General features: G+C 36.0%; 1 protein-coding gene across 8 annotated transcripts in view; it reads left to right on the top strand.

Moving 5' to 3' along the window:
- Nucleotides 1–21,770, top strand: part of Dys (Dystrophin) — a 1,264,777-nt gene that overhangs the window by 135,339 nt on the left and 1,107,668 nt on the right. For 7 of the 8 annotated variants that reach the window (XM_089640243.1, XM_089640239.1, XM_089640238.1 and 4 more), the window contains 11 exons: nt 30–1,592; nt 1,873–2,547; nt 2,621–3,124; nt 3,230–3,376; nt 3,461–3,636; nt 3,721–3,874; nt 3,958–4,118; nt 4,284–4,443; nt 13,177–13,287; nt 15,614–15,790; nt 16,412–17,048. In XM_089640243.1, coding sequence (XP_089496369.1) covers nt 30–1,592; nt 1,873–2,547; nt 2,621–3,124; nt 3,230–3,376; nt 3,461–3,636; nt 3,721–3,874; nt 3,958–4,118; nt 4,284–4,443; nt 13,177–13,287; nt 15,614–15,790; nt 16,412–17,048 — 4,465 coding nt within the window. The remainder of the gene's footprint in view (nt 1–29; nt 1,593–1,872; nt 2,548–2,620; nt 3,125–3,229; nt 3,377–3,460; nt 3,637–3,720; nt 3,875–3,957; nt 4,119–4,283; nt 4,444–13,176; nt 13,288–15,613; nt 15,791–16,411; nt 17,049–21,770) is intronic. The other variant, XM_089640244.1, reaches the window with a different exon arrangement.

Below are 21,770 nucleotides of genomic sequence, written 5' to 3'. Positions count from 1 at the left end.
CGGTAAAGTTAGATCCGTTATGTTTCCAGAAAATACTTCCCACGATAGAAAAAGACATTGTTATTCAAGAAGACCCCACTATAAATGAATTTGCTCAGGAGTTACCAGGATCTTCAAAATGTGATGAAAATGTTGAAGAAGATGGTGAAGAGCAAAAACCAAAGATAGAATACGAAATAGTCCATGTGAGCGACACTATTAAAAGACGACTAGAAACAACAAGTACTGTGCCTGATTTGGTTCAAACAACTAAAGAAAACAAGTCTAAAATTCCACTTGCTCTTAAGAGTCCAGTTCCTTTAAGAAGAAGTTTATCAAAAGACGATAAAAAGGCTGAGAATATTATTCCTCCTTCCGAACAGACAAGGGAAGATTACAAAAAACCTGAAACAAAAGTCATACAAAAGGAGACCCAAGAAAGTCACAAAATAGCTGACACTTTCAACTTATCAGAAGATAGCGCACTATTCTCAAAAATATCTGAAAACACTCTTGTTGTCAAGGCACCAAGAGAAGTCAAACCTAAAAAACAAGATTTTTGTCACATGGTGGAGGTCAAAGAAAGTGAGATCTTCAAGTCTTCAGTCAGCAGTGGTGAGCCCATGGAAGTCTATCCATCAGCATCTGTCGAAACAGCCATGCATTATGGACCCAGCAGTGTTGAGAGGGTTGAAATTATCGACAATGAGACAGAATCTCCAGCAGATTCTGATTCAGAAGAGCAACAAAGTTCTGGAGATGTGAGCCAAGAAGGTCTTTCCGAATGGGCTGTGCAACAATTGACCAAACTTGATTCCACCTTTGTGAAACTTGATTCCACAATGTCTCCTGCCAGCTCTCCACAAGAAGACGGCCATAAAACTTTCATTGTTGAAGTAAGCAGGGCAGAAGAGGTGTCTAAACCCATCATTGGGATATTGAAGAGAAGTAGGAGCTCAAACGACACTGAAAATGATATGGATGTAAAAGTTTTGAAGCCAAACCAAATCAGAGAAACTCCCCTCAAAGTTGTTACTGTTCTAGAATCTGAAACACACAGAAGTGATTACTCAAGATCCAATGGTGCAAGACTACCATCCACTCCTCCATCAACACCTTCTGTTGAATCTGTGGATGCCCCATTTGATGAAAATCCTTTACTGACAGACTTGCAGAATAAGCTTACCCAGTTGGAAAACGAAGAAAACGGACCCTGTCTTAAAGATAAAGGAGCAGTCGCCGAATATTTAATTTTGGATGATGCAGAATCTGTTGTGAAGTGTGGCTTAGTTGATAAGCCATCCATAATCGTAGCTTCAAATGAAAAGAACTTTGAAATTACAGTTAAGACTACAGTTTTAACTAAGAGAACTGCTGGCATCAGTATTGGAGGCAGCGTATCATCGAGAATAAGCCGTAAATCATCAGGAATTGGTAGCTCAGTTGCTACCGAAGATGATACCGAAAGTTTTGATGGTTCTGATAAGGAAACAGATGAAGCTGTTGTATTTTCTGACGATGAGGAAGATGAACAAGCCTTGCCAATTCAATACAAGATTTCTCCTCAAGTAACTCCCCGATCCCCAAAGAAATTTTCCAGCATCTTAGATAAGGTATATTATGTTCTAAGTAAATAATAATATGTAGTGTGTGCGATATTACAAGGGTTTAGTAACATGGTTGTTTCAATAACATCTTCAATTTACAGATTTAATTTCAATGGTTAGAGCATGATTAGTTACAATAATTTATTGCAGTTGGTCAAAATCAAATCTTTAACTGTCAATAACGATTTCCATATGAAAAAGTGTTCTCAACTAACAATATTATCTTCTGCGGTTCGTTTAATATTGATAACTTAATAACACAATACATAAAACAATTTTATTCCAGGAAAAGATAAGTGTCGCAAATGATGTGGACAATAGTTCTCCCATGTCCACGTCTACTCCTATGAAATTGGTAGGAGATAAGCCTGATGTATGCAACATTTCTATACAACCATCCAAAGAACAAGTCTCAGTTGTGGCTCTTTCTCCAAAACTTAAGACAAAACCATTTGCTTATGATAACAAAGTGGAAGGCAAAGAACAAGTTAAGTCTACAAGCTCTAAAATACCAGCTTCACCTATTTTTGAGACAAAATTGAAATTAGCTGAAAAGAAGTTACCAACAACTCCTCCAAGTCCACTCCCAAAGCCAAAAGGTAAAGCTCCATCTGTGCCCTTGAGTCCAATTGCTAAAAACAAGTCTTTCATCCCAATTAGTAGGGAAAGAATACAAGGAAAAGCATCCAGCAATACTTCCGTCACAGATAAGTCACCGTCTCCATCTATTTCCCTGGACTCACCACTTACTCCATCCAGCAGTGATGGGACTCCAAAGTGGGTTCCATCATCACCAATATCTCCCAGAGAATCGGAGCTTGTGAAGCTCTTTGGGGCTGACTGCGATGATGAACTTGCACAGTTTGAATTGGAAGCCATTCAAATGATGAGACGAATGGACGTTATGCTGATCACAGTTGGCGGCGTTGATAATGAGAGAGATCCTGGAAAAAGGCTAGAGGTACAGTAAAATTTTAATTAAATGTTTTTTTGTGTCGTATTGATTACTTGTTTTAAAATTTGGGTTTTTCCAGATTTTGAAAGGGGAACAAGTTGGTTTGGCATCTGATGCAGCATCTCTCATATCTCAAGGAGACAGTTTGGTTTATACTAAACACAAGACCAATCCGGCATTGGCTAATCATCTGCAGACTAGATACCAAGACAAGCTCAGAAACAAGTGGTCTAAAGTCATGTCAGAAATCGAGACAAAGAGAAACATAGCTAGAAAAGCAGAAGACGATCTGAAGGAATGCAATTTTCTAACCAACGAACTCCAAAAATGGTTGGCCGAAATAAAGGCTGAATTGCAAACTGCAAACAATTACAACAATCAGTCTGACTCTTTAAGAGAGGAGTTCAAAATGAAGGAACGAGACGTGTTGAAGCTCAACGAACTTGCTAGAGAGCTAAAACAACAACGTATCGGATTCCCGGACAAGACGGTTGGAGAAATAAATGTGGAATGGATTAAAGTTGCCGAGCAGTATGCAACGATCAGTGCTCCTTCTAAGGATAAAGAAAAACATGCCAAAAATGTGTGTAAAATTAATATTTTTAACTGTATTCAATTTGAATTTTTCTTTTTTTTTGGTCTTCAGTTTACTAATAGAATTTCAATAATAATTATTGCAATATTTCAGGAGGCAATAGCACAAAAGGGTTCCGAATTTGTGACAAAAGTCAACAAAGCAAGAGAAGCTGTTTCAGCTATCTCAAGGCAACTCAATGCTCACCCATTGAATGGACAGGACTACGATGAATTTCCGCAGCAAGAGGACTCTTTACTGGTAAGATCTTTTAATCCAAATATGATCGTTCTCCTAATTTTGAAGTAATATGCTTGTTGAGTTAAATTTTTTGATTGTTTTCAGAAAGTGAAAGAATCTCTCATTGTTTGCCGTCCCACGGTTGAAGAGATAGATCGTGAAAACGGTCCTATTGTTCGCAAGTGCAAAAAAGAACAGGCCGAACAAATAAAGAGGGTTTTTGAAAAGCTGAAGGAAGAATGGACTGCTGTCAATAAAACATTCAAGGATAGAAATGACAGGTAAATCAAAAGTTTATCTCACCTTCTTCAAGTAAAAGAACCCTCTCTGAAAAGAAATGTTCATATTTTCGCTATCTTTTTAAGGTGGACCAAATCCCAAGCAGTTTGGGTCGGACTTTACACCAATTTGGATCAATTTGGTGAGTGGTTGGACCAGGCTGACCGAATGGTTCTTGACATCAGCAAAGGACAACCATTGAAAGATATGAAGCAAAAACAAAAAGACCTTGAGAAACAGGTTAGCAAAATTCTGGAATGAAGGGAGGAATGAAGTGAACACAATTTCAGAATATTTTCAATTCATATTTTTTGCAATTCCAGGTATCAAGCAAGCATCGTCAAGTAAATGCAATCACTACTGTCAGTAAGGATGTCGTGAGCAAGTGTTCTCCTCCCCTCTCAAATGATATCAACGAACAAGTTGAGCTTTTAAATGACAGATGGCTGCAGCTCACCAACAAGATGAAGATGCTGAGAGACAGGTACAGAAGTTTATACAAATAATAATAAATGACCATATCAATCAAATCTTGTTTTTATCAGATCCTACTCATCATAATTAATTTAATAATAAGTCAAGGCCCTGTGTAGGACCTTGCAGAATATCTGATATTATTACAGGAATTAATATTTGATTATTTGTCTAGGATCACCGGCCAAGACACGGCTAACCTGATGAAGGAAGGAGCAGCAACGTGGCTCCAAAGCACCCACAATTGTCTTGAGCAGGTTGAGGCTTTGCTCCAAGGTTCCACTGCCAATCCTTCTGATGACACCTCCCTCGCTATCCGTCTTAGTCTCGTCAAGGTAAATACCGATTTTATTTTAACAGAATGTGGCTAAGGCCTGAAGAGTTGAGGGTAAACATAAAAGATTTCATAATCAGCTCTTTCGTAGATGGAGCTAATCAGACAGCTAAAGAAGACGAATTATTCGTTTGCACCTGTGCATACATATTATGAATATGAACAAATAGGTTTGTCTGTATAATAACTCAATTGTACTGGACAGGAGTCCGCACAAGACTGTATATTTGGGCGCCGGGTCCAAACCGTGTCTTCAATCGATGAGAATGCTCCTTTATGGCCGATGATGATGATAGTTGTAAAGTTTATGGCAATCTGCCTCCCGCACTCGGTGCTCGGTGAATGTTGGGCACTGGGTGTGCTGTCGTCTCTGCTCGCTTCTGGCGTTTGGCGGTTTCCTAGCAGGGCCGGCTGGTCTTGAAGAGGTAAACACCAGAAGATTTGGAGCAGAAGACTAGGCGAGGTGAGGCAGGTGAAGGGCAGGAGTCACTTGTTTTGTTGGTAAAGATGAAATGATTTATTTTTATTTTTGTCGCTGCTCATATCCTATAAGGTCAACTTTCAGCCGACATTTGGCTGCCGACCGAAAAAGGGGTGGGGATTTTACCCACGCTACATGAGAGTACATAAGCCGCTGCAAAATGTTTCTTATTCATTTTGTCGGTGGGTTTTGCTGAAGGCGGACGCTTAAAATGAGACTTTGCAAAGATTTTGCAAACTCGCCTGTATTACAATTACATAGTTATAAAAATTTGTATCTTGACTACTAGATTTTTAGTTTGTCAAGATACAACAAAAAATAAGAAATGTTTGTATAATAAAATTGTAAATATGATCTTGAAGCGATCAAATATGTAAAAAGGTTATGACAGTATTTTTCCTAGGTTCCTAGTAACATAGCGCTCCGAAAGAGGAAAGATTCACTATGCTACGAGGTTCCTGGATTTTTGTAGAGACGAATATGTAAATTAATTATAAAAAAATGTTTACATTAAAATTGTTAAAAAAGGCATTTTAAATATCTCCTCAGTGGTAGCATATCGCAAATAGTTTTTATTTGACTACCGCTGAGGAGATGTACAAGTTAAAACACGTATTATTAACATATTTGTAAATTATAATTAGTTAGTGAAATTTGCATACAAAAAACTGAACATCGTACCGCTCGGCCGGGGTACGTGCGCGATGCGGTATCGATACTTTTCGGAGTCAGAAATTTTGGGCAATTTTGGCCGAAACGGGCTATGAATGAGCAGTTGCGGGGAGTGAGGAATTTGCCAGTAGCGTGGAGTTGGCACATTTTATAAAAATTAACATATTTTTTGAAAATGGAAAAATATGGCCAAGAACGTCCGTTACATCAATTCTTTCAAAAAAGGCATACAAATATAGTAATGGATTCAATCATCAATACAATATTTCTTGAAAGAGTTGAATTTTTATACAAACGAAACATTAGTATTGAGCACATAAGGTATGCAGGAGATCAGCTCTACACTATTCTAGCCGTCCTATACTCCAGCCTCCTAAGACACACACAAATGCCGATGGACATGACTCAAACTGTTATCATGCCAATCCTGAAATCCAATCAACTGGATGCATCAATATTAGGAAATTACCTACCGATCTCCTTGGCGACAATGATTTCCAGATATTTGAAAAAATGTTATTCACTCTGGTAAAAGACAAACTATTTACCCTGGATAATCAATTGGGCTTCAAGAGCGCCTCGTCAACCGATATGGCCATTTATGGAGTCAAACAAACAATAGCCTAATATAAAAAAGAAATTCCACCGTTTATGGGTGTTTTCTTGACCTAAGCAAGGCTTTTGATCGTGTTTCCCACCACTTTTTATGGGAAAAACTTGTAGATTATAAGGTACCTTGCGTTTAACCTTAAGTTATTTCAGTTGTCTGTAGTAGTCAATGTGGCTTTTTGCTACTGGTTCAATTTTGTCTTCTTTTGACAGATCTTCTAAGCCTATGAAGGATTTCATTGCTTTTATTGATAAATCTAAAAGCTGTATGTTTTCCCTAAAAGCTGCCAGTCAAGCTAAATCAAATTTTGGTCTTCTTCCCCCAGTTAGTTATTAGTAGACATCGGATTATATGCACTAACAAAGTGCCAAAATATGCATGCAAATATGCACTAAAAAAGGCCGAAATATGCACTAAAAACTCTTGATTTGCCCAAAATATGCACAATCAAAATCAAAAAACAATTTATATTTTTATATATTTTAATTAAAGACCGTACAAAAACAGCGAAATATTCTTAAAATTATGCATAGTTTTTGTGACAATATACAACTAAGTATTTTTCCAAAATTTCGAGCTCAAATTTGTGACGTTTGTCACCCAGTATTAATTTGTACGCCGAAAACGACCTCTCTACGTCAACTGACGTCATTGGACAAAATTTAAAATTTGGCGCCATTTCTGGAGATATCTGTTTAGGTAGGGTATGCTGTTGATGTAGGCATTAATGTTCTTCATATCTTCAAGACTCGGCTTTTTAAGCAAAATAGAGTCTAACTTTTTACGAATCTTTTCTGATATTGAATGAGGAAGGGCTTTGGCGAGTTCGATCATTGTTTCCAGTATTTCTATTGCTTTAATTAGAGGAAGGTTTTTTGTTTCCAATTTTTTATGGTATCTGGTAACTTGTGGAAATGTGTTGAGATGAGGGCGATATTCTGTTTAATGGATGCGTCTTCAAATGCTAGCTTGCTTGAATGAATTGCAATGGCCTCAGAACTGTCAATCGGTATAGCTTTTGTAAGGTGATTTATGCATAACAATCCATACCGCGTTTCAGTCAGTTAGCCACCGCGCTCGTGCCCCTAGCGTCCGAGTCACCTAGTTCCCTATACGTAGATGATACCTCCCGCTATTAAACGAAATATGCACGATTTGGGAAAAAAAGCTGAAATATGCATTAACGTGGTAATTAGAGAGTTATATGCATTTGCATATGCAAATATGCAAATGCATATAATCCGATGTCTAGTTATTAGAGTATTATTGACCTGGCCGATCTTGCATGCCGTAAGCTGTGTGTGATAGTGGCCAGAACGCGGAAACGCTGACTGTCGTAATTTCTCCTGCTACTGGGAGCGGTATAAACATGTAATAACCAACGTGATATATGGACCACTGTCACACCAGATTATTGGCAGTCGTCCAAAGTTTGTGTTTAGGTACCGGCAACTGTTTGCGACTGCTTTTCTTTTGCCCCTTTTGAAGCTTTACTTCACATTTTATCATAATAACAATATGTCTGAGTCGTCTTCTATTTTTGAAATTTTATTCAAAATTGTCGGAGTTTTTCATGTCATTTATCATGACTCTTTACAGTTGAACTTGTTGGGAAATAAAATGATTTTGAGAAAGTACTAGCTATTTTGCGACCCGATGAAAAAGTGTTTTGTTTTTAAATAATTTAATTTAAAATTTCCTTAGTTTTAAAAGTGAACAAACTGTACCTTACCTATTAATCTTTTTCAACGAACTTTCACAAAGAAAATAAAAAAGTTAAATGGAAGTTCCAATATTTTTGAATTGATGATTAATGAATTGTAGATGCGAATATACAGTCAGTCTAATAATGTTCAGGTACTACAAAAAACTCGTATTCCTGAAAACTCCTGCTCGACTCATTTTTATGTACAAACCGCAATTATTTTGGTAGATTCTATTCACGAAATTTTAAATCTAATATAATTTATTACCGTGTTCTCATATTTTTCTTCCGGTAATTGCTCTGCCAATCTGATTTCCGATCCATTTATTCTGCCTGAATAAAAATTTTCTTTTAATATTTTTAACCATCCCATACTTAGGTTGGGTTGTTTGAACCCCTGTCACATTTCAACAAAAATTAGCGCCATTTTGAACTTTTGAACGGTCTTTTCGTCAACCGCCGATTCTCGGTCCATTTCAGCGTTATTAGCCGTCAAGCATAACAGCAAATCAAACACTGGCACAGGCAGAGAATCGCCTTTTAAAGAGGACTGTTTGAATGACCAAAATTAAAAATGACGCCAATCGGCGATTAAATGAAACGCCGATTCAAACAACCTAACCTTGTATGCTTTGGTATTCGAAGCAGCAACCTGTGTATACTATCGAATTTTCAATTTATGTGACACATTTTGTTTGAATGACCAAAATTAAAAATGGCGCTAATCGTCGATTAAATTTTTTTTATTTTTTTATTATTTAATAAATGTTTACAAGTTACATTTTTAGTCATTTTTTTTAACTACCATACTAGGCTAATGCCCGTGTTGTGGTAGTTATACATGAAATAATAATAACAATGACATAAAAGAACTAAAAAATACTTATAGTAACATAAGTATGTAAGTATAAATCATAATGAAGTAATAATAAAAATAACTTAGAAGAACTAAAAAATACTATTTTATAGAAACATAAGAAAGAATTAGAGAAAAAAAAACAAATTTAATGATATATAAAACTAAAAACAAATATATTAAAATTAATAGTAAACTGAAAAATAAAGAAAAAGTATATGTATATTAAATTAAATGAATGAAATTAAATGAATTAAATGAAACGCCGATTCAAACAACCTAACCTTGAATGCTTTGGTATTCGAAGCAGCAACCTGTGTATATTATCGAATTTTCAATTTATTTGACACGAGAATGAATCCAGGCGCACTCCGAGTGCCGAGAGGAAAGCACATGAAATGACAGTGCTGATGGATTTACGTCAACTCTCCATCAAGGCGTATAGACTTCTTCTTTGTTGTATAGTCATTTTAAGTATAATATTGTGTAAAAACGTCAACACTTACAATATCCTACAGATTGAGCTTCTATTTCTGTTAACGATTCGTTTTTAAATATATGTTATGAAGAAATTGCAGTCACTCCTGCAAAATTCTAAATAAACTTCGTTAACAATACCGATGTCCGCTAGACATCATTTTAAGCCTTGAAAATGATTTTTATTTTTTACCATTTTCTTCGGTGTTTATCCAAACATTGCATCAAATTCTTAAACATCTGCGGATTGTCTTTCTTCAAAGTATTCAAAATTACCATCATCCGCGTCTTCCACTCGCTGGGATATCTAATATATTATCCCCTCTCTCCAAAAATACAGCTAGGGCCCTTCACTTGTGTATTATAAATATATTTCTTTCATGTTTAAATAGTAGTTTCAACTACTTCCATCCTACGAAGTTCAGCACTATTTTTTCTATTGACTTGGAAAATATGAAGAGAGCAATATTGCGTCGTGTCTTATTTGTTTACAGGTGAATATTTCAAAGCTTCATAGATCGTAATGGAAATGACGTTATGAGCTAAAACTTATTTGGTTTTACTATAAATTCCATTCAGAAGAGTTTTGCAAATTTCACGATACCAGAGGTCACTGTGGGACATGTAAACAAATTTTCTGCTAATGCTTCCAGTTTAGTTTCGTTCAGTAAAATAGCAACATAAAATTTTCACTAACGGTCCTCGTCTTCCATTTCAATTTCCATCTATTAGTTTTAAACATGTTTTCACCAATTTATTTACAGTCGTCCATCAGCATTACATAAATCTTTAAACTCCACAAGTTGTTTGTCTCCCAAACATACCAACGATCGAGAGAGATGCCATCCCCTCTACACGCACGTGCGAATATCTACCGGTCCTCGAAATAGCATTTTAGTTTCCTAGAAGAAGCCGTTCTTCCTTTTCCCAGTGGATTAGATCTATTATCAGTTCTGATATACATTATTATCGGTTGTCTCCTCACTCCTCAGTTCGGCAAGTCGCGTTTCCTCTTGTCTACTGCGAGAGTTCGAGTGGTCTGTGTCTATTTCTGAATCCACTGGGAATAATTTCTGTCATTCCTCCGGCGTGTATCTCGAGTTATACGGGGGAGGTGGTAGATGGACGCTTCTTTCATAGAGATAAAATTATATTCAGTTGATTATATCCACAGATGAGCGAACAGTGTTTGTTTTTACATCTGTGAAAAGTGTACTGCAGTGAGCGTAAATATTGACAGTGAAAGTGATTTTCGCGTTTGTTTTGGTGTCGATTTTTTCCGAGTTTTGATTTTTTTAAATTTGTGTTTTTTTTCTTTGCTGTAAAGCATGTTATGTTTTTGTCAAAATTCATAGTAAATTGAGTGAGAAAACGCGAATACGGTCGAAATTTTGCAATTTTTAAACCTTTTTAATAAAATCCGATGTAATCGAGATTTCATTGAAATTTAGTGTTATTCAGAAGCTAATTGTTTCTTTGTTTTGATTGGATGTAATTGAAGTAAGACGGAATGTTGACGAGTGTAATTTTTACGATATCGATCTAAATAAAGTGTTATTTTGACGTTTTATAATCAAGCGAAGAAATAAGGTTTACGTTGTTTTAATAATTCGATATTGTTGCTCGTTTAAGATTATTCAATGTTGTGAACAAATAATTATATTTTAGATTGATCAATTTGCTCACACTAAACAAGCTTTAGTCGCGCCTTCAATTGATTCAATTTGCAGTGGTACAGTGTTTTTTATTTACTTAAGGCAGGTAAAATTAGCTCAAAATGTCTGAGTTTAAAACGGTGTTTCACGAAGTCATTACCACCAAAAAATACTTCGGCTCGGTTCGTACAATGCATTTGGGTTGAAAATGCTTTTATTTTTTATTCAAAATTAAAATAAAACACATTCGTCTTACCACCTCATTCGCTAGATAATCACCATTAACCGTTTGACTCCCACTCTACTTAGCTTGTTACTAAAATTGAAAAAAAAATCACTATAATTTTTGCTGTCGCCACGTTATCCCAATAATTACAAACCATTATCATCCCACATTCCGTCATTTAAACTGGTATAAACCAAATTGTTTGCTTCTATTTCGATGGAAAACATTATTTTTCATTTCAGAATATAAAAGTTACAATATTTTTAATGAGAAAAACAGAAAAGAATATATGTATATGTAAAACAAATTACGTAGTTTGTCGCTGCAAAAGAGACTGTCTCTTGCGCTTGGTATAGGACTATATTATAGCGAAGATTTAGAAGCTACGCGGTGAAGATTGGAACAATATTAATAATGACCTATCATCAAATCATGACATCATATAATCACCACAAATCATTCACGGCCCTACGCCCTAAAGATTAGGACGGGTTGTTTCGGAGAATTTGAACAATTCATCAAATTTCAACGTTCATTTTCGGGTTCTGTGAAAGTCCTATACAAGTTCTGTTACTATATCATTGTAGGCTAGTTGCTTGACAAAACTGAAATAAAAACAGAACTTAAAAAAATCTTTCACAGAACTTGAAAATGAACTTTGAAATTTGATGAATTGTTCAAATTCTCCGAAACAACCCGTCCTTAATTCACGTTTTTACATTAACTGGAACATTTCATTTCAATTTGGGGGGTGGGTTTGGATACCGCTGCCCCGGGAACCCTTAATTAGATAACCAACACCTCTGCCACAGGTCACCCAAAATGGTTCGCTACGTTTGGTGACTAAGCAGGGGTGTCTGGGTTCATTGGTTGAGGTGTATTCAGGATGCGCCCGCCCACCAGCTGCGTGGCGTGCTAGATCAGGAGAGGCTGGTTTGGGGAGACCCTTTGACGTCTCCAACTGGTTTCTCGACCCATCGCCTTGCGCCGCAGCGGGAGGGATAGATCATTCGTCCGACACACTGATCCCTAGATGCCTACCCACTCCTCCTTCCCTTTATCATCTCATTCCTTTCCTTAAAATACCCTCCACACAGCATCCCCAAAGATGCCATATGCCCGAGGGAAATAATTTTCTTCGGGTCCACTTGTGTGGGGTTAATGTAAACAGAGACATTACAGACAAGAGAGAAAAAAGAGAACAATTTCATTCAGGGCCCTTTTAAAGTAAAATAAGGAGAGGAAGTTCTGGGAACGAAAAAGGTATGGTGGGTGGGTCAGTGTGCGGTGCAATAATAGATTGGATCGAGAGAATCCGGCTGGAGAGGTTAAAAGGTCTCCATCAACCGGCCTCTCCCAGTCGGCCCGCCTCGCAGCTGGTGGGTAGATGCATACGCCACCAAGACCTGGTCATGCCCCATCCCGCGAACCAAGAAACCCCAGCTAAGTCATAAAACGTAGGAAACACTTGAGGTAACCTATGGCAGAGGCGTTAGTTATCCAACAAACGGTTTCCGGGGTGGGGGGAGGTACCCACACCCGCCCTCCCCACAAATTGTAAAGCAGATACAATTTGAAACATTGTTAGTTTTTTTCAAAAACACTCTGTATATGTCACGGTGAAACACGACAACTTTTAGAGTATACGCCCGTATATCAGAAAATAATTTTTGTCACATCCTAGTCGCGACAATCAAGATTTTTTCAAGCGTTTTTCTGACCCATAATTTTGTGATTATAAAAATTTAAAAAATATTTTTCTCTAGGCTTGGATTTTTTTTAATTTTTTTTTTTAATTCCTTTATTTTTCCCAATTTTTACATTAATTACATACAGTATTTTATAAATCAATAAGAATAGTGGGAACCCACTAAGGCGCAGCCTGTGCGTGGGTAATATATTTAAGTTATTATTTTATTGTACCTAGAAATAAAACAAATTGTGGGCATATAAAATAAAAACAAGATTACATTTTGTATTAGCGTTTTGTATAAAAAGTGTTTTGAGTTTTTGACCACATTGCCTATTTTATTACTGTGCATTTTTCAACAGGCCCGCGAGGAAGAACTGTCCTCTAAACTTAAGGACATGGAAGTGTTACGGAAGAGTAAGCAACTTCCAAAGAACGAGCAAGTGACCAGCGTTCAAGCACAAATGGAAAAGGTATTTATATTTAATATTATTTTTATTACATGACAGATTAATCACCCATTTACAGTACCTGCAAGACTTCTTAATTTAACATTCTTAATATTTGGGGAGATAGGTATGAGTGCAAAAAAGTTTTGAGGTTATTTAAAGAAGTAATTTTTGAAATTTCATTCAACAGCACTTGTTATTCTATGTTGTGCTAGAACATCTGTTCTGCCGTGTGGTATCTTGAACACCTCGTAGTGACGATTTGTTAATTATCCAAACTGAATCACTTTCGCCATGCCTAATATTTAAGATTTTGTTAGTAACGACATTTGAATTTGTGATAACACGATATAGCAACGGAGATGGGAAAATCCATATAATTGTAATAAAATGATTGCATATCACCCCCGTTAATCCCCCAAATGTGTGTATGAAAACTAGACATGGACAGATTTATTCACAGTAGTGAATCGATTCAGTCTGATTCCCCTGGCCTTGTGAATTGATTCGTTTTATTCGTCCTTTAATTCACAAAAAGAGGAGGGATTTTTACTAATTGCAATTTGTGTTATAACGTGTGCATATAACGTGCGCGTGGAGTTAATATATTATCATCATAATATTATCGCACTCTTCGTATATCCGTCCCAGTCTTTTTTATGAAATACATTATTCATTGAAATAATTGAAAAATTTATGGTAACGTTAAAAATCGTAGGATGCAATGCCAGAGGTAAGGAATGAAGAATCAATTCCTTTGAAATTAAGAATCGGATCTAGTGTGTCACAAGATTGAATTTACTAATTTAATTCGTTTATTCAATTTTTCCCACGTCTAATATAAACCTTAGTTTAAGGAATTATAAAGTACCAGTCGGAAGATAACCATAATAGGCTGAAACCGGTATGTAACGATCAAAAAACAAAATTAAATTAGAAGCGGAAAAAGTTTTAAATTATTTAAATATATCATTTTGTGTGAAGACATCTAGTATAGCGTTTTTCACATGTTTGGAAGAGCCGTAAGCTCCTTGGCTCCAGATTCCTCAGAAACCCGAAGTGGACAAAAGCATTTTACAAAATTTAAAATGGATTATTTCACATATATCCGAGTAGGTACTTCCAAACCTACCCTTTCCTCATCTCATTCCCTTTCCCATTTCCGTCAGCCCAGTTCCACTGGCTCCAAGCAGTTGTGACTCTTGTACGATATTTACATAAAAATACTAATTGTAAATCTTACTTTACAATATTTGGGTGCTGATACGAGTAAGTCCTGCCATTGAGAGTTATGTTGTAACCCCTTTATTATATGTGAGAACGAGGGAGAGGTCACAGAGATTCTATAAGTAATACGGCTTTAATTTGAATTTAAAGTATCGTAAAATGGGGTGACTGAAACTAACTATCTTTTTATAATATCATAAGTATCGGAAAAAATATTTTATATTTATCGAATGTTAAAAAAAAGTGTGTGTGTTTGGAGAGTCAAAAATATGCATGGTGTTTTGGGATTGGCTTATATACAGGGTGTCCAGAAACTCGTAGTACAAGCGGGAAACTGGTGAATCTACATCACATTTGGAGTCGATTTTGTAGTATATTTTTTTTTTATTTGAGCTTTCGTTATCGAGTAAATCGAGTTTGAAGTTGATTTTTTTTTTTTTTTTTTTTTTTTTAATCAAATTCTTATAAATTATTACTGAAGATCAAAGTACCCAACTAATTAAAACTATTTGAAAGTTAAACAAATGAAGAAACTCGGATTTGAAGCATTATTTTGAAATCACCCTTCATTTAACCCGGTGTAATCATAAAATATTTCTGCTCTGCAGGGTTAAAACATCTGTTGTTCAACCCTAAACACCAGAAAAAACTTTAACCCTAAAATAGCCGAAAAATATATTTTTTTGGTCTTTTTTTTTTTTTTTGTGAAAATGCTCAAATCAAAAAACTTTATGTTTTTTTTGGTTCCCCATGTGGTGTAGGTTCTCCAGTTTCCCGCTTGTACTACGAGTTTCCGGACACCGTGTATATGTATCAATAGAAGATACATCACAAGTGACACGAAACTGTTATAATCGCCGAGGAATTTATAAAATGTATTTACGAGATTCGCTCTCTGAAAATATCTAAAAAAAATCACAATTTGAATACAACTAGAAACTAAACTAATTTGACCAAGAAACCAACCAATTATTATCGTTGCCCGAAAAAAAACCTTAAAAAGAAGCGAGTAATTTTTGAGTGGTAGTGAGAATTATGCTGATATCCGCGAAGCTCAAAGTCACACCCCGATTCAAAAGTCCACCCATATTACGGTACCATCTATAATCTCGCTAACCCCCAGGCCTCTACGAACCTATCCGGCCACAAGGAGTACATCAACTCCAAACTGGCCGCCCTGAACAAGTATGGCGCTCGGCTGGACTCCGTCATCTCGTGGGTCATGGAGACCAAAACTAGGATCAACATCTCCAAGGAGCTGCCGCCCAACGACAAGAAGAAGGTCATCGACAACATCATGGTAAAAGTAAAACTGGATACATTCACATGCATTCAAACCTAACCTAACCTTATTTTAAAATTTGATCCGTGTTTGATAAAAAATTATTTAATTTTTGATTACTTACAGGCTGCGAAGCACTTATATTTTATGATAGTTCAAGCTACGTGGCATTGATGGCTCTAGTGCTAGTAGCTCTTAGAGTGTATAGACTTCTCCAAGAGATGGTTCTAGTATACGGGTTCGCCCCTTCAGTTCAGAACCGAGGCGCGCAAGCTGTTAGATTTCTAATGACAGAGATCCTATTAAAAAAGTGATAGCTTGCCGATTTCCTGATAAAATATTATTCATTCAGAATATATCGATAACGCGTGTTCTTTTCCTAAAAAATATCATGACTGAATGCGTAATATCAGTACGTCAATATCAATATTTGTATGAACACGTGTTCTGCCGTCCTCATAAAACATTCGCTTTTAACTAATACTACATGAACACTCGTTCCCAATTATGAATTTGTAGTCTAAACAAAGACAAATTGTTATGTTATGAAGAAGGTGTTATTATTTATCAAGAACCATTCACAACATGCACTAAGCGGGAACCTAGAATATAAAATAACGTTGTTATTGTCTCTTTCAGCTACAAGTGCGAGACCGCGAGACCGACGTGAACGAGGTGCTGGAAAACTTCACAAACATCGAGAAGGAGTGCGAGGGGGCCAAGCAGACCGTGTCCGCCGAGTTGCACGAGAAAATCGCAAAGTTGCGCGAGGACTGGGCATACGTACGCGCGCGCGGTGAGCTCACTCCCGACAACCGCGAGACGGCGCGCCGTGCCGAGGAGGCGGGTCGACCCCAACTCCAGTCTCTGGACCCCGCCGCGAGAGACCGCGCGATCGCGAAAACGAACGAACCCGAAAAGACGCGCGTAACCCCCGCAACTTCAAAGATCGTAGTCGAGAAAGTTCTAGTAACGCCGGTAACCACCAAAGTTATGGTCGAGAAGATCCACTTTACTCCGGTTTCTAAAGTGGATAGTCCGAATGCTTCAGTTTCAGTTTTTCCGATTGTCAACGAACCCGCCGCGAAGTTGTACGAAACGCAAAAGTCTGTGCCGAAAGAGTTGGCCCCCAAAGAACGCATTATCCCTATGACCCTCGAAGGAACACCTGAGAAGGACGCAGCTTCTGAAGGTGCATCATCCAGGAGATCTTCTGAGAAGTCCTTGACGCCGCTTTCAAGATTCTCAGAGGATAGATTCAAGTCTCCAGATTCAGGTAGAAATCTCTCCAATTTACATAATTTTCTGGTTTCAGAAACAAGTCCTTTGTTATATTAAATGATTTTTGCAATATAATGACGACTGCACAACCCTGATATAACCATCGAGTCATTGACTATCATAATGTTTATCGTGCTGTACTCTCCCATGATTATCCTCCTAACAACACGATAGTTGGCCTCTTCTGCTGATCACAATTTGTTCAACAGCTGAAACGGACTGAGTCGGCATTTAACGGGAACCTTTTAAATGTCAAAAAACAGAACGGCGCTGAACGGCCATTTGATGACTGTCACACGTGAATTTCTGCGAAAGAACTAGGCCTTAGGACGGATTGTTTCACAGGATTTGAAAAAATCATCATAATAGATAGTTCTATTCCAGTTCTATTATTATTTCATCATGGGCCGGTTGTTTCACAATACTTGGATAATAACAGAACTTGAATAGGAATTTCATAAAACCTGAATAATAACAAATAATAACCTTGAAATTTGATGAATTGTTCAAATTCTGTGAAACAGTAGTATAACTGATTGCTTATCGACGTAATAATGTTTGTATTGTGTTTCAGTATGTCCTACATGGTGGTGGTCATGTCTTCCTGAATGTTTGCATTCATAAACATCCTTGTCACTCCAAACATTTAACATACCTACTGACATTTTCTTCCTTGTCTCCATTTTGTAAATAATGTTTTCTAATGCCTGTATTTCTCTCTAATACTAAATTACACATTTTAACACACTAAATCTACCTTATTTCTCCTTATCCTACTCCCCAATCCTACTAGTTCTTTCGTATTTTATTAAAGTTTAAAACAAATCTTTGCTTCATTTTATGATAGCAGTGATCTCAACTTTACCTCCGATTTCGCACAAATATTTAAAATCGTGTTTTTTAAATTTAACTTTGTTATTTTTTATATAAGTATCTGTTTATTAGTATATGTGTAGGCATAACATAACGTCCTCAACGCGAAAATACCACCCTTGTGTCAATAACCTAATTGTTCAGGGGCTAAAAGTTGATTTTTAAGAGTTACATATTGTTTTTTTTAATACGTCATAAATACGCTTTGTATTTTTAGATGTAATAATTTATGTAAAAGCGTATTTTTGATGTTTTAAAAACAATCTGTCCACTAATGCTGAAAAAAAGCATTTTATTAAATATATCTATTTGAATTTCACTTTTGTTTACGTGATTTAATATTCTGGAAGTGGAAATTAACCCACTTCCCGACATCCGATCGAGTTCAAACTCGACAGATATATACGCTAGTTGTTGATGCCAATGCATTCTGTCAACTTTTGGTGGCTATCACGTACATACAAGTGCACACACACGCATTTCTCTGAAATTCGATGATATTACAGCAGTTAATACAAGTAAATATCGGTCTTATCCAATCGAGATTTGGCTCGGTTTGTAGAGTTGTGGACTCTATTTCCTGGGTAGGAAGGTGCAATCCTCAGTCAAAGCATTTTTTTTAATGTTTTAAAAGTCAATTTAAAATAGAAAAACCGTGTTTTTTGTCGTTCGATAATTTAATTAGGTAGTATAATAAAATTGAACTATCGAATAAAATAATTAGGAATCAAAGTGGTTTTTGAATGTAGGAATAATATCAAACCTCCAAAAAATTCATTGCTTTTTCAAAGCACAGAATAATCTCGACACCCTTTCGAAACCCTCTCCGGTGATATTTCTCTCACGTAATCAAATTTAAGGGCTAGGTATTTTCCCCCTCGCAGACCGGCGGGGGGCGGGCATAAATATACCCAATTATTCACATTCAATTATTAAGACGGCAGTGAATTCAAATTTAACATCCATTCTGATTTATATGACCCAACACATTGGATTTCTAAACTGTATAAGTGAAGCCCAACAATGTAGTCGTAAGCGATAATAACAACTTCAATAATTACAAATACACTTTGTGGCGTCATTTAAATAAAATAAATAACTTGTATACACCACTATTTAATCAAAATAATCCACATGTTAAAAAATAAAACAAATCATTATTTCGATATAAATAAATGGTTCAAATTTTTATATTCGAAAATAATGGGTTTTCAATTCGATAACTTTAAAATTATTGAAATTAGATAAGTGTTAATAGTCAATTAAATATTACTAAAAACATATTTTTTTTAATAGTCGTTTCTTAAATTTATTTTCATATGAATATCTACGAGTATATTGATATACTTTAGTTTTATACATATTAGTTATTTAGAAATTTTTAGTTACTCCTTGAAACTGTTATTTTAATTTATAAATATGTTTTTTGTAATACACTAAATGCAATAATTCCCTATTTTATAATCATTATACTATTTGTTAATAATAACTAATTGATCACCGCTCATTGTAATACTTTTCTATAGGTACTTATTTGTCTGTACTTGTTTGTCTATTCTTATATTTGTTATTTTTTATTATCCTGAAGAAGAAACCATTCCTTTTGAAACATGTCGATTATTTGGATTAAATGGTGGTGTGTACAAAGACAAAACAACATTTAAGATGTTTTGTCTTTTAAATCTTTAAATTTCTCAATCGAATTTCATCCAATTGAGTCCATGGAGAACCGAAACCGTGATTTTTAATGATTTTGATAGAAAATAAATCACTCTGATCACATAAAGGACGTTAGTAGTTTATTGGTTATACGTGGATTATTTACCTAATAAAATATTTGTTGAATGCGCAGAGATTAGTTAGTATTCGAATATGAATGCGGGAAAGCGTCCAAAATGGCCGCCCCACGCATCGTAAAGATGGAGCATCCATGTTTCCATTATCCGTCATTGGTATCGATACGATTTCAGCTAACGCTAAACATTGACCAATGATGACGGAATGTGCAGTTTAGCAAAGGTAGAGACTAGACTACCTACAGGCCTGGGCGAGCGATCGCCGAGTTACGAACAGTACTGTCGCTAATTAAACTTCACTGTTTAAAATAGTCTAATCACTCTCCTTATTTTATACGCTTGAGGTAAAACAATACACAAATCAGTAGAAATAACGAGCAACAACAACGATCGCTGCCATTTGCAAAATTATCGTTACTTGATGGCACTGAATTGATCATGTGACACTTTATAATCCTTCGCGCCCTGACCTGTACCAGTTTAGACACTTCGAGTCCGACATTAGTCTAGCAACAAATGAGATTGTGGTTTCTTCACTTATCTCTTTTTCAATGTCTTTATTGCCAAATGTAACAATGTTCTCTGAATTTCTATTGTCGTTGTCAGATATTTATTGGGGTCCAATTCGAATATAGGAAGCAATTCGAGGGTTAATTACGAACTTGTTTCTAACCACGTGCGGCCATTTAAATTGTGTTGGGACTAACCATTCCAGACCCCTAACGGCTCCACTGACCGTTAATTTTTTTGATCAATACCACTGGGCTTATTCCAGAAACAAAACGTGTATTATTATATTTAGATACCTACCTATACCTATCCAACAATTTTTTTTAAATTGCCGTAGCCACCTTATTCACTTACGCACTATTCTATTGGAGGTTGTATATCACTAGGGCGAAACTGCACACGTAGATTAGGAAACCATGAAATGCGTCGTATTACTCTGCTTTGTCTTCCTCCAATCTTCAATTGGAATTTCATTTGGGTAACCTTGTTTTTATCGTTCCTCATAATATACGTATATTTATTAAAGATACATAGTTTAATATTATATTCAGAGTCCTCACCGGGGATTCCCGTTCCGAGGCTGAATGTTGGGTGTTGTGTTGGTGTTAAATCATATTTTTTATGATTTCCTCATATTCATGTTTGTAGAACTCATTTACATGATTGTTGACTGTAGATTGTTTTGTTGGTGTTCCTTCATATTTTTTATGATTTCCTCTTCTTCATGTTTGTTAACTGTGTTTGTTAATTTCTTCATCTTCATGCTTGTAGACCTCATCTTCATGCTTGTAGACCTCATCTTCATGCTTGTAAACCTCATCTACATAAATGCAGACTTCATCTTCTTGATTGTTGACTGTAGGTTGTTGTGTTGGTGTTACTTCATTATATTTTCGATTTCCTCAGCCATATTTTAATTTTTTTTTTGATGTTGGGCTATTTAAATGTTCATCTCTATTGTATTTTTAATTTTATATTGAAAAAAAAATCAAGATTATAATAATAAATAAATAAATTTTCTTCTATTTATAGCTTTAAGACTTTTCTCTACTTTCTATATAATGTATGCATGTATTGTGTATATAAAAACGCTCCGGAATTTTCTACGTGATAGTGAAAACCATATCAAAATCCGTTGCGTAGTTTAGAAGAACTAAGCGCACAAACTGACAGACGCGGATAGTGACTTCGTTTTATACTATTTAGAGAAGCTCCAACAGTGGAAATGTTCCCTAATAATGCTTACGAATAAAAGTGAAAAAGAAAACACATGATTTAAATTACTGTTAACCTTTTCTTTCCGATACATAATATCTGTAGCATGGGTTACCCTTACTATGACCAACGTTACAACATTCTGCTTCCGAGTGGACATTATTTTTAAATCGATTCAATTTCTTTAGCCCGGGGAAGATTGCACACTCTGGGTCGAACAATTCCAATTGAATCCATGTGAAATTTAGTTGAAACTATTTGTATTGGTTAGCGTGTAGTTTTCTCCCCCAGGACATGTCCCGTAATACACAATGACACCACGT

The sequence above is a fragment of the Hesperophylax consimilis genome, chromosome 15, assembly GCF_061612785.1.
Source record: "Hesperophylax consimilis isolate HC1 chromosome 15, BYU_Hcon_1.0, whole genome shotgun sequence".
Classification (NCBI taxonomy): domain Eukaryota; kingdom Metazoa; phylum Arthropoda; class Insecta; order Trichoptera; family Limnephilidae; genus Hesperophylax; species Hesperophylax consimilis.
Note: the sequence above shows the minus strand (reverse complement) of the source record. Positions and strands in the feature narration are given on the sequence as shown.